At 36.5% G+C, this 13,656-nt stretch overlaps 1 protein-coding gene across 4 annotated transcripts in view; it reads left to right on the top strand.

Annotated features, from left to right (window-relative positions):
• The window catches only part of LOC143349532 (rap1 GTPase-activating protein 1), a 164,248-nt gene that overhangs the window by 105,196 nt on the left and 45,396 nt on the right, over window positions 1-13,656 (top strand). Inside the window, exon 1 of one of the 4 annotated variants that reach the window (XM_076780871.1) lies at window positions 2,410-3,313. The exons of the other annotated variants lie outside the window; for them this stretch is intronic. Coding sequence (XP_076636986.1) covers window positions 3,170-3,313 — 144 coding nt within the window. The 5' untranslated portion in view covers window positions 2,410-3,169. Of the gene's footprint in view, window positions 1-2,409; window positions 3,314-13,656 lie in introns of those variants that run through there. 4 annotated transcript variants of the gene reach the window in all.

Below are 13,656 nucleotides of genomic sequence, written 5' to 3'. Positions count from 1 at the left end.
ATTTGTAAGGTTGGACGTGTAAATTGCTATGTTTAAAAAAATATTGAAAATTGTTTTTAATTTATAAAATTGGTAATTTATAAAGTTTGACTTGTAAATTTCTTATTGTTATATACGCAAATGCAACTGGTGACCTGGAATAGAATTTGGTAACGAAAAACAAGCACTTTAAAATAATGTTTTTCCTACTAATCATTCTCGACAGTCCAAAGTGGGTCAAACAAATAACCTTTGGGTGAGCTTCGTAGGTACAGAAACAATCCTACTATTAACACCATTAATTTCACTTCTAATATCAAACCTACTATTGTACGGGGCCAGGAGCGTAGGAAATTTAGTGTAAACTCTCGAAACGCGGGAACATTCCATACGGTGGTTGTTGAATTTAAAATAATTCGATTATTTTAATTAGTCGAATAGCACGAACAAATTACGAATTAATGGTTGCAGCTAACGGTAACGTAGCGTCGGTTTGCATAACTTTCTAACGTTATGTAAATATCAATATACGCGTAATAACGCGAAAAACAGTCGATCGCGCTAACGTAACTGTTTATTTGGTCGAAATGGCGGGAGAATCCGAACCGTAGGACGAATTACACACTCGATGGTTACTGGGATAAAAGCGTCCCCCTAGGGATTGTTTCCCTCACACGGAATTTCGCGTTCGAGCATTTCAGAACTTGAGACTTGAGGGTGCTCGCGTATAATTACACCGTGAAATTAATAATCGATGCTCCTAAATACAACAAATGCATCAACCTTTATTTTCGTTATCCTCGACACCGCTCGCGAATACGTAAAGACGCCAAAATTATTCGAAATAGACTATAGAAAACTTTCTTAAAATTCTCCCATTCTTTGCTCGCTCGATTCTACTCGAAATTTGGTACTATAACTCTCTGGTATTATCCTAAACACAACAAATGCTAAACTCAACATGCTCCTACCAAAATTATTCGAAATAGACTATAGAAAACTGTCTTAAAATTCTCCCATTCTTTGGTCGTACAAATCTACTCGAAATCTGTTACTATACCTCTCTGATATTATCCTGAACACAACAAATGCTAAACTCAACATGCTCCTATCAAAATTATTCGAAATAGACTATAGAAAACTGTCTTAAAATTCTCCTATTCTTTGCTCGCTCGATTTTACTCAAAATTCGTTACTATAACTCTCTGATATTATCCTAAACACAACAAATGCTAAACTCAACATGCTCCTATCAAAATTACTCGAAATAGACTATAGAAAACTTTCTTAAAATTCTCCCATTCTTTGGTCGTACAAATCTACTCGAAATCGTTATTATAACTCTCTGATACTATCCCAAACATAACAAATGCATCAATCTTTATTTCCATTATACTTCCTCAACATGCTCCTACCAAAATTATTCGAAATAGACTATAGAAAACTTTCTTAAAATTCTCCCATTCTTTACCCTCTCGATTCTACTCAAAATTCGTTACTATAACTCTCTGGTATTATCCTAAACACAACAAATGCTAAACTCAACATGCTCCTATCAAAATTATTCGAAATAGACTATAGAAAACTGTCTTAAAATTCTCCCATTCTTTGGTCGTACAAATCTACTCGAAATCTGTTACTATACCTCTCTGATACTATCCTAAACACAACAAATGCATCAATCTTTATTTTCGTCATAGTTCCTCAACATGCTCCTACCAAAATTATTCCAACTAGACTATAGAAAACTGTCTTAAAATTCTCCCATTCTTTGCTCGTACAAATCTACTCGAAATCTGGCACTATAGCTCTCTGGTACAATCTTAAACACAACAAATGCACCAATCTTTATTTTCGTCATAGTTCCTCAACATGCTCCTACCAAAATTATTCCAACTAGACTATAGAAAACTGTCTTAAAATTCTCCCATTCTTTGCTCGTACAAATCTACTCGAAATCTATTACTATACCTCTCTGATACTATCCTAAACACAACAAATGCATCAATCTTTATTTCCATTATACTTCCTCAACATGCTCCTACCAAAATTATTCCAACTAGACTATAGAAAACTTCCTTAAAATTCTCCCATTCTTTACCCGCCCGATTTAACTCGAAATCGCTGGAGCACGGTTTCTGAAAACTAATTTCGAAAATACAACGCCTGGAAGGAGTCGTTTAATGGCTAATCCCGTGGAGAAAAAGATGATCGAAGTTCCCGTGGAATTGAGTTTACGCGCTCGATGGCGACCATGGCAACGTTTGTTCACGGGTACGACAGCAGCAGGATGGTGGGAGTTTTAAGAACAGCAGGACATTGAAGCGATCGGACGCGAGGGGCAAGGAGTGTATTCGTGGAGGGGGTAAGGGACGCGAGAGGGGAAGGACGCGGGGGGGAGAAGCAGGGACAGCAGACGAGGCAAGCCTCTCGAACCGTACGGTCTCGATGCCAGTCGCGTTTCTGCACTTCTCCGTTACCGTGCTGTCCCGCGTACATACGTGTTCGTTCCTCTCGCGCGATTCTACGTGTTTGCGTGCGTCCGTTCCACTCCCGGTGCACGATCCTTCCCGTCGAACGCGCCCACGGTGTAAATACTTTCTATTCTGACCTCGGTCGGTTGATCGAAACGTGGGCGACGGGGACAGCCAGCCGCGGCGTAGAGCCACGGAGTATCCAGGAAAAAGTGACACGCGTTCGATCCTTGGGTGTTCCATTCCCAGAACGAGAATGACAGTGAACGCGACGGAACAGACGAACGCGCGTAAGTTCATGCCCGACGATCGAATAGGATCGTAAACAAGTTTCGTGTGCATGCACCACGGAGGACACGCGCGTGTAATGTCAGCGAGCTGCTTTATCGGCACGCGTGCATAATCGACTCGTTGCGTGCTCGATTACGGGAGTTTCCCGCGTGTTTCGCGACCGAACGGGACACACGTCGTCACGTATGCCTCGTTTCGGTTACCGTGCGTACCGCGACGATCCACGCGACGTCCAGTTTCGGTTAGATTTCGTCGATTGACCGTTACCAGCGTCCCGCGGACCAGTGCAGCGAAGAGTGCAACAGGACATTCGCGTTAGGTTAGGTCGTAGCGCCGAGATCGAACTGGTTCCCCCGTGGCGCGGGCATTGAAAGGATACGCGTGTTTTCGTAGAGCCTTGCAGCGAATCGAGGATACAGACGGTTATGATGGGTGTATTGAGATGGAGGCACGACCTCAGATCGGATGCCGGCCAGCAGCAGCAACGACCTAACACCGACCGGTCCTCCACAGGACACAACAACCATGCGCATGCGCACACCCACACACTGCCCAAACTTATATCCCAAGTGAGTTTTTCCCGCGCTTTTGGAAATAACTGTCACCGTACACTCTCGTACACTTCACGTATCGAGATTCCGGCGCATCTGTGCTCGAAATCATACTTAAATGTGCATTTCGATCGATCACACCCACAATAATTTCCCCCAGTATCTTTTTCTACTCTCATCGCCTTTATCGTAGCGAGGTTATAAACACTAAGAAATTAGAACCGTGTCAGAAGAACTTTCTTCTTCAAGAAAGCTACATTTTCGTATCTAGTGAAAGTTAATTAGGCGATGACACAAAGGAGTTGAGAAATAATAATTTCTGATAATGGCGGATCTTTCGTATAGAGGATGTATGTAGAAACTTTCCCAAGATCTTCGTCTTGCGTATCGATATCGAGCAATAAATCGAGACTTATCGACAAGTTATCGATACTTTATCGGTAATCGTTGCTAGTATCTCCGCTCCGTGGCGGTTTTAAGTAATTGCAGTAATCTATTATCGACGTTCTACGGGCGTATGGGAGGATCGAACCGGTTAATGGAATAATCTCTGAAGCATCGGACGTAACAGCTTCGCGTCCTGGCGCATTCCGGAACGATCTGTCCGCGATCTTAATTCCCGAGCGCTTCCGCGTATTTCGTTTTCGTGCGTGTGCAACGTTACCGCGCGAGTCTCGGCGGAGGCAACGTCGTTGTTGGACTTTTTGCATGGAAGCTCGACGAGCTTTTACCAGCGAAGACGAAGACGAAGGCGAAACAAAAGAAAGGGACCAATGGCGGGGATGGAAAGGAAAGGAACAGTGCCAAGAAACGAGCGCGGTAACTGTAACCACAAAGATCGGCTTCGCGGTAATTTTCTTCTAACAACCCGTTACTCCATCGTTCTGCGCCGCGAGACGCTTTAAAAAGTTCCATTTTCCCATGACCAACCGAGGAATCGTCCGGTTACGTGTGCACGTAAGATTCTCGTTCCTTCCAGCGTTCAATTCAACTGAATTTTATTCTTTTCTACGTTCAGGAATCTGTGCAGTGATCGTTAGACTGGTTATAAATTCGTCTTTAGATGCTGGGTCACTTTTGACCCATTTTTTTGAACAGGGTTAGATCTGTGTTTGATTGAATAGAATTTTATTCTTTTCTATGTTCAGGAATCTGTGCAGTGATCGTTAGACTGGTTATAAATTCGTCTTTAGATGCTGGGTCACTTTTGACCCATTTTTGGAACAGGATTAGGTCTGTGTTTTATTGAATAGAATTTTATTCTTTGCTACGTTCAGGAATCTGTGCAGTGATCGTTAGACTGGTTATAAATTCGTCTTTAGATACAGGGTCACTTTTGACCCATTTTTGGAACAGGATTAGGTCTGTGTTTTATTGAATAGAATTTTATTCTTTGCTACGTTCAGGAATCTGTGCAGTGATCGTTAGACTGTGATTATAAATTCGTCTTTAGATGCTGGGTCACTTTTGACCCATTTTTGGAACAGGATTAGATCTGTGTTTGATTCAACAGAATTTTATTCTTTGCTACGTTCAGGAATCTGTGCAACGAGTGATCATTAGATTGGTTATAAATTCATCTTTAGATACAGGGTCACTTTTGACCCATTTTTGGAACAGGGTTAGGTCTGTGTTTTATTGAATAGAATTTTATTCTTTGCTACGTTCAGGAATCTGTGCAGTGATCGTTAGACTGGTTATAAATTCATGTCTAGATACAGGGTCATTTTTGACCCATTATATATTTTTGTAATAAAGAATTTTAAATATTGGGTCACTTTTGACCCATTTCGAAATTTGTACTGTACGTGCTTTGTACCAAACTGTTCGCTATAGAGTGCTATTTAATAATGTTTATGATATGTTTATAATCAAGTTTATCTTTTATATAAAGGGTGTTCGACAACCGTGGGAAAAATTTTAATGGGAGATTCTGGAGGCCAAAATAAGACGAAAATCAAGAATACCAATTTGTTGATCGAGGCTTCGTTAAAAAGTTATTAACGTGCAAAGTTCCATCAGTATTGAATTTTTTTCTCGAAAATGCGCAAGATTTCGGGGGTATGTGTAATGACCAAAAATGATTGTAATTGACCCCCGCAACCGAAAATAATTTTTCCAAAAAGATTTGAAATTTTTTTTTCCGTCGAAAAATTTCACACCTTCTCGAATTTTTTTCTAGAAAATGGGTAGGATTTCGGGGGTATGTCTAATAATAAAAAATGATTGCAATTGGCCCCTGAAACTGAAAATAATTTTTCCAGAACGATTCGAAATTTTTTTTTCCCTCAAAAAATTTCACACCTCGATTTTTTTTCTCGAAACTGGGTAGGATTTCGGGGGTATGTCTAATAATAAAAAATGATTGCAATTGACCCCTGAAACTGAAAATAATTTTTCCAGAACGATTTGAAAAATTTTAATTTTGTGGAAAAATTTCAAACCTTCTCGAATTTTTTTCTCGAAACTGGTTAGTATTTCGAGGGTATGTCTAATGACCAAAAATGATTGCAATTGACCCCTGAAACTGAAAATAATTTTTCCAGAACGATTTGAAATTTTTGAATTTAATTGTTAATAACTTTTTAACGAAGCCTCAATCGAAAAATTGGTATTCTTAATTTTCGTCTTATTTTGGCCTCTAGAACCCCCCATTAAAATTTTTCCCACGGTTGTCGAACACCCTGTATAATTTATGAAAAATGTAAAATTTTATGAACACGTTGTTTATTTATATGCACTGCGTAGATTTGGTTGTAAATGAGAAATAAAGTTAACGACACAAGCCTAAGAGCTTATTTAGTGAAGTTATGGATTGTTTAAATAGTAAATGACACAAGTATAAAAGCTTATTTAGTGAGGTTATGTGTAATAATTCTACTTTGTCACATTTTTGCATATGTTAAGTGCACTCTATACCTTTTAAATGCATAAACATCCACAGTCTAATGATCCCACACCGATTTTCAATTTCTTTCATTGTTGTGGATTGTCTAAATAGTAAATGACCCAAGTGTAAGAGCTTATTTAGTGAGGTTATGTGTAATAATTCTACTTTGTCACATTTTTGCATATGTTAAGTGCACTGTATACCTTTTAAATACATAAACATCCACAGTCTAATGATCCCACACCGATTTAGAATTTCTCTCGTTGTTATGGATCGTCTAAATAGTAAATGACCCAAGTGTAAAAACTTATTTAGTGAGGTTATGTGTAATAATTCTACTTTGTCACATTTTTGCATATGTTATGTGCACTCTATGCATAAACATCCACAGTCTAATGATCCCACACCGATTTAGAATTTCTCTCGTTGTTATGGATCGTCTAAATAGTAAATGACCCAAGTGTAAGAGCTTATTTAGTGAGGTTATGTGTAATAATTCTACTTTGTCACATTTCTGCATATGTTAAGTGCACTCTATAGCTTTTAAATGCATAAACATCCACAGTCTAATGATCCCACACCGATTTTCAATTTCTTTCATTGTTATAGATTGCCTAAATAGTAAATGACCCAAGTGTAAGAGCTTGTTTAGTGAGGTTATGTGTAATAATTCTACTTTGTCACATTTCTGCATATGTTAACTGCACTCTATGCATAAACATCCACAGTCTAATGATCCCACACCGATTTTAAATTTCTCTCGTTGTTATGGATCGTCTAAATAGTAAAAGGGGGTCGAAAAGTGGATAGTCTCCGCGTCTGTTCGAGGCGCGTTTAATTGCAGGTGGCGCTGTTGCACCTGAATACCTACACACGTACATAATTGCACTGGAGGGGGTCCCAGGGTTGTTCAGCAAGTTAAAAGCTTGCTCTTAACGACTCGACAGCACGTGTTCGGAGACAGGCATTTTAATTCTTGCCAAAGACGAACTCTCTGCGGCTGATTGGCAAGAATTACATTAGTCGAATGGAACGGCCGTTTAAAGGTCTCGAAACGACGACTTATTAGCGGCGCGTACGCTGTCGGTGCTTCGTCCTCGATCCCCGCCGATAATCCGAGCATTCTAACCTACAAGTGCATGAATTCTACACGTTTTATCTTTCACATGCGCTTAAATTTACGCTTTATCTACGCTCGAGCCGATAATTGGGAAATACCGATTAGAATGTACAGGGTGATACTTGACTTTTCTATCGTGGCGACTGTATCCACATTTATCTATTACGACGCTTTCGAACAATGGAAATTATCATATGGAATATCTTTTTGCGTTATCATGGCGGAACAGGCGTGGCTATTTAGAGTTTACGGCTACGAAAGATAAAAATAAACGTGAATCATTTCGCGTACAATTAATCGCGAATACCTTGTAACACCTAAAAAACTGCTCTAACGCGTTCACTGTCCGGTCCCTCGGCGTCGTATCCAATAGCGTGGCGATGTGACCCATATACGAATCACGGACAGCGAACGTGTTAGAGAAAAAATTAAACGAACAATAAAAGTTTGTTGAGAAGTTGCGGAGCATTAATACGGGTTTTAATGCACCAGTTAACCCCTGGAGTTGAATGTATCGCGGCAAAGTGGGCACTTTTCAACGTGAATTAAACGCCTGTGCGTCGATTGAGCAGCATGCGTTGCTCGTCTCGGTACAAGAACGAACTCGAAACCAGTTTGATTGGCGAAAACGTCTCGTCGAACAGTCGATAATTGAATTTTAAAGTCTTCCCTCTTAATACACGTCTGCTTAATTGTAGTACAGGTGTTACATCGATAATCGTTTTATCGATGGCTCGGGATCTGATATCTTTATTTAATGTCACGGACAACAGAGTATGCAGTGATTCGATAGTCGAGTGTTGCAAAGAGTTGTGAGAATGCTTTTTTACCAGTGTGAACAGATAACAAAGTTTATCGTTGTTTATTTTATTTCTTAATCGAAAACTTAACGATACTGTTCATGGCAAAAATTTTACTCGTTACTTAGCCGAATGACGTAAGGATTTTGTACAAGTTTTAGAAAAATTAGAAATTATGATACACGTTAATTAGAAACTTTTTTTCATTATTGAAAGAAAGTTGTTTTGTTCTTAATAGAAAATTTAATGATACTTTGTATGGTAAAAATATTGGAAAAATTACAGATCAGGATACATATTAATTAGAATCTTTTTTTCATAATTGAAAGGCGTGATAAAGAACGCGTCATGTCCTCGAAATAGTCGATTCCGTCGTTATGATTCATCGGTTCTGCCCACTTCGCATTGCCCTGACACTGAGTTCTATAATAATTTACGTAATAGGTTGTCTGGAAATTAGCTAACAATGTTTCCTCTCAGCTTACGCATTACTGATTTAAATTCTATCGCCTTTGTTTCGCTTTCTATGTCGAATATATTTTTGGGAACTTGTACGTGCAGGTCATTCTTTCATAATACGGATAGTACATTGTTATACAATACTCTGAAGTTATATTTTTATAAAGAAATTGAGATTCTGGTTCAAAATTAAAAAGACACAAAACTTTAAGTTAGTTAACTTTTAGTACACTGTACGAGCAGGTAATTTTTCTATAATACGGATAGTACATTGTTATACAATACTCTGAAGCTATATTTATATAAAGAAATTGAGATTCTGGTTCAAAATTAAAAAGACTTGAAACTTTACGTTAGTTAATTTTTAGTATACTGTATATGAAGGCAATTCTTTTATAATACGGATAGTACATTGTTATACAATACTCTGAAGCTATATCTATATACAAAAATTGAGATTTTGGTTCAAAATTAAAAAGAGACACAAAACTTTAAGTTAGTTAACTTTTAGTACACTGTACGTGCAGGTAATTCTTTTATAATACGGATAGTACATTGTTATATAATACTCTGAAGTTATATTTATATAAAGAAATTGAGATTCTGGTTCAAAATTAAAAAGACTTGAAACTTTACGTTAGTTAATTTTTAGTACACTGTACGTGCAGGTAATTTTTCTATAATATAGATAGTACATTCTTATACAATATTCTAAAACTATATCTATATACAAAAATTGAGATTCTGGTTCAAAATTAAAAATATACTTAAAACTTTGTGATAGTTAATTTTTAGAATAAAGTTTGAAAGCAAATATACTATACTGTATATGCATGTAACTCTTCTATGATACAGATAGTACAAAAATTGAGATTCTAGTTCAAAATTAAAAAAAGACTCAAAACATTGTAATAATTAATGTTTAGAATAAAGTTTGAAAGCAAATATAATATACTATATATGCAGGTAACTCTTCTATGATACAGATAGTACAAAAATTGAGATTCTAGTTCAAAATTAAAAAAAGACTCAAAACATTGTAATAATTAATGTTTAGAATAAAGTTTGAAACCAAATATAATATACTATATATGCAGGAAACTCTTCTATGATACAGATAGTACAAAAATTGAGATTCCAGTCCAAAATTAAAAAGAGACTTAAAACTTTAAGATAGTTAATTTTTAGAACAAAGTTTGAAAGCAAATATGGTGTTATAAACCCATTATCTTATTTTTAACCTGTTCTCAAAATGCTACAGAAGGGGTTACCCTGTAATAACGTTTATTTCCTCTCCTTTTTAGCAAGTTTCAAAGAACGATGCCCTCATTACTCGTTGGCACTTTGCAACTAATTCTTTGTACAAAGCACCTTTCGAATCTTCCGTTTCATCTCGTCGTTAACATCATTTCTATTTTGTACGGTAATTCAGACGAACGGAATCTTTATTCTCGCCTCGTAAAATTTACAAATTACAAGATTAAAAAAGTTCGTTCGCGTCGAATGCGATTTGCACGTTAAGTTTTGTACTTTCGTTCGGTTTGTTCGATTTTCTATGAAATCCTTTATTTTCTCGCGTTCCCGATGCCGCTGTGCAGCTGCAATTTCTATCGACGGTTCCCTATTCACTTTCAAATGTTCCTTTCAGAAGCTACCAGGACGTTTTCATCTCTCGCGAACTCCGAGTAGCCTTCAATGCCTCGCGAAAACAGTTGTGACTGGCAAATTCGCCCGTTTGAAATTTCTTCATTTGCATGCACATGGTAAAAGATTAGAGCCCGCACGTTCGACAGAATGGAACGTTCACGTTACAGCACTGTGGCTGCGAAAGGGTACTTATTCATACTTGTAATTCCCCAACAGTACATTAAATATTGTCGTCACAATTGCCAAACTAATTATGAAACCGTAGGCGTTGCAAATATTTTCACTGTTTCGCCAGATCATAAACAGGAATTGTACACTTGCTTTTTATAAATTTCTAACACATTCACAGTATTGAAATTTCTGTTATGCAATCACCTTCGGACCGGAGATTATTAATGATCGAAACCATATTCATTTACATGTGTTTATCAGTAATAAGAGAACGTTGATGATAGAAGGGGATGACCCATTTGTTTCATAGTGACCAACGCCTTGGGGAATTTAATTTTGCACAGAAATCGTAAATTTATATTCTGTAAATATGCTATGTTTAAAGTTGATTCTTCATTGTATAGTAAGCCTGTTAGCGTGGGTCAGAAGTGACCCACCTTTGTTCGATTTTTTATTATATATATACTTTGTAAATATCTATCGTTTGATACATATGAAGATAGGAATTTGATAAAATTGATATCGTTTAGTGAGCTTGTAAGCGTGGGTCAGAAGTGACCCACCTTTGTTCGACTTTTTATTATATATACTTTGCAAATATCTATCGTTTGATACATATGAAGATAGGAATTTGATAAAATTGATATCGTTTAGTGAGCTTGTAAGCGTGGGTCAGAAGTGACCCACCTTCGTTGTTCGACTTTTGACATATGTTCTTCGTAAATATGAGTCGTTTAATGCGTATAAAGATAGAAATTTAATAAATTTGATTCCCTATATCGTTTAGTAAGATTGTTAGCGTGGGTCAGAAGTGACCCACCTTCGTTGTTCGACTTTTAACATATGTTCTTCGTAAATATGAGTCGTTTAATGCGTATAAAGATAGAAATTTGGTAAATTTGATTCCCTATATCGTTTAGTAAGATTGGTAGCGTGGGTCAGAAGTGACCCACCTTCGTTGTTCGACTTTTTACTATATATACTTTGTAAATATCTTGCATTTGATACATATGAGATAGAAATTTGATAAAATTGATATCGTCTAGTGAGCTTGTAAGCGTGGGTCATTTTTGACCCACCTTTGTTCGACTTTTTACTGTATATATTTTGTAAATATCTATCGTGTGATACATATGAGATAGAAATTTGGTAAAATTAATATCGTCTAATGAGTTTGTAAGCGTGGGTCACTTTTGACCCACCCTTTGTTCGACTTTTTATTATATATACTTTGTAAATATCTTGCATTTGATACATATGAGATAGAAATTTGATAAAATTGATATCGTCTAGTGAGTTTGTAAGCGTGGGTCACTTTTGACCCACCCTTTGTTCGACTTTTGACATATGTTTTTCGTAAATATGAGTCGTTTAATGCGTATAAATATAGAAATTTAATAAATTTGATTCCCTATATCGTCTAGTAAGCTTGTAAGCGTGGGTCAGAAGTGACCCACCTTCGCGTAAAAAGCTAGATTTAACATTTCAATAAATAAAAGTTATCATATAATTGACTATTCCAAAGGCGGAACTTTATTTATAAGAAACGATCGAAATTTGTTTGAAGACATCCTCTTTAAAAATTAAATGCAACGAAATAATAATTGGAGATTTAGTGTTGCAATTGAGAACATTTTAAGGAACAAGATCGGAAGCTACTATTAAACTCCAGTGATCGCGATCGAAATAGTAATTGTCGTGTATTTTTAGAATCGTGTGCGAATGGAGAATTCCCGGAAGCATCGCGGGATAAGTGCGACTCGTGGAAAGTATTTTCCCCGGCGTAGTAAATGCGGGTTCGTGCAGTAAATCGAATGCATTTTAAAAAAGCTGCGCCGCGGTCTTTTCTACGTTTCCCTGCCGTTACTATTGTTTCCCATTACGTGCAGGCTCTTTCAGAAAAACGAAACTGGATACACCGTTGCATCTCGAAGCATTCCATATGCAAAACGATCGCAACGAAATCTAGTGTAAAACTAAAAATGGGGAGCTGTATTGTATTTTTAAGATTTTTCTAGGTTATTAACATTTGTAGGTTACTCAAATTTTGTTATAATTATTGCAATCTTTAATATACTGTCCTTTCATTCGAGTTTAAAAAAGTTTTAGACCAGTAATAGAATAGTTAAACAAAATGGGGAATTGTATTGTATTTTTAAGATTTTTATAGGTTATTAACATTTGTAGGTTACTCAAATTGTGTTATAATTATTGCAATCTTTAATATACTGTCCTTTCATTCGAGTTTAAAAAAGTTTTAGACCAGTAATTGAATAGTTAAACAAAATGGGGAATTGTATTGTATTTTTAAGATTTTTATAGGTTATTAACATTTGTAGGTTACTCAAATTGTGTTATAATTATTGCAATCTTTAATATACTGTCCTTTCATTCGAGTTTAAAAAAGTTTTAGACCAGTAATTGAATAGTTAAACAAAATGGGGAATTGTATTGTATTTTTAAGATTTTTATAGGTTATTAACATTTGTAGGTTACTCAAATTTTGTTATAATTGTCGCCATCTTTGATATACTGTCCTTTTATTCAAGTTTAAGAACTAGAAAATTAAACAGTTAAAAACAGTGGTAGTTACATTGCATTTGTAAGATATTTGTAGGTTATTAACATTTGTAGGTTATTCAAATTGTGTTATAATTATCACAATCTTCGATATAGTGTCCTTTCATTCGAGTTTAAAAAAGTTTCAGACCAGTAATTGAATAGTTAAACAAAATAGTGGAGGTTGTATTGTATTTGTAAGATTTTTATAGGTTATTAACATTTGTAGGTTACTCAAATTGCGTTATAATAATCTCAATCTTCAACTACTTTAATCAGTCCTTTTATTCAAGTTTAAAAAAGATTTTCAGAACCAGAAAATTAAACAGCTAAAACCAGTACCAATTATATTGCATTTGTAAGATATTTCTAGGTTACTCAAATTTTATGATTACTATAATCTTCGATGTACTGTCCTTTTATTCAAGTTTAAAAAAGAGTTTCAGTAATTGAATAAAAATAGTGGTAGTTTGTAAGATTTTCGTAGGTTATTTGTGGGAGCAGAGCAGAAGTGACGCGCAAGCGTGTAAGCCAGGGGGCGCGCATGCGCAGCGGTTTCGTTTTAAAAGGCTCGCAAAAGGGGCCGCACAGCTGTTCTCTCTTTTCCTATTTTAACGTATAAGGCCCGAAGGTGGAGACTGCGTTGCACTCTTACATAGGTGTCCCAGAAGCGAGATTTTAGTAAGAGGTCGCCATATAGACAGCCAGGTGCAAA

This window comes from Colletes latitarsis, chromosome 13 (genome assembly GCF_051014445.1).
Source record: "Colletes latitarsis isolate SP2378_abdomen chromosome 13, iyColLati1, whole genome shotgun sequence".
Lineage (NCBI taxonomy): Eukaryota > Metazoa > Arthropoda > Insecta > Hymenoptera > Colletidae > Colletes > Colletes latitarsis.
Note: the sequence above shows the minus strand (reverse complement) of the source record. Positions and strands in the feature narration are given on the sequence as shown.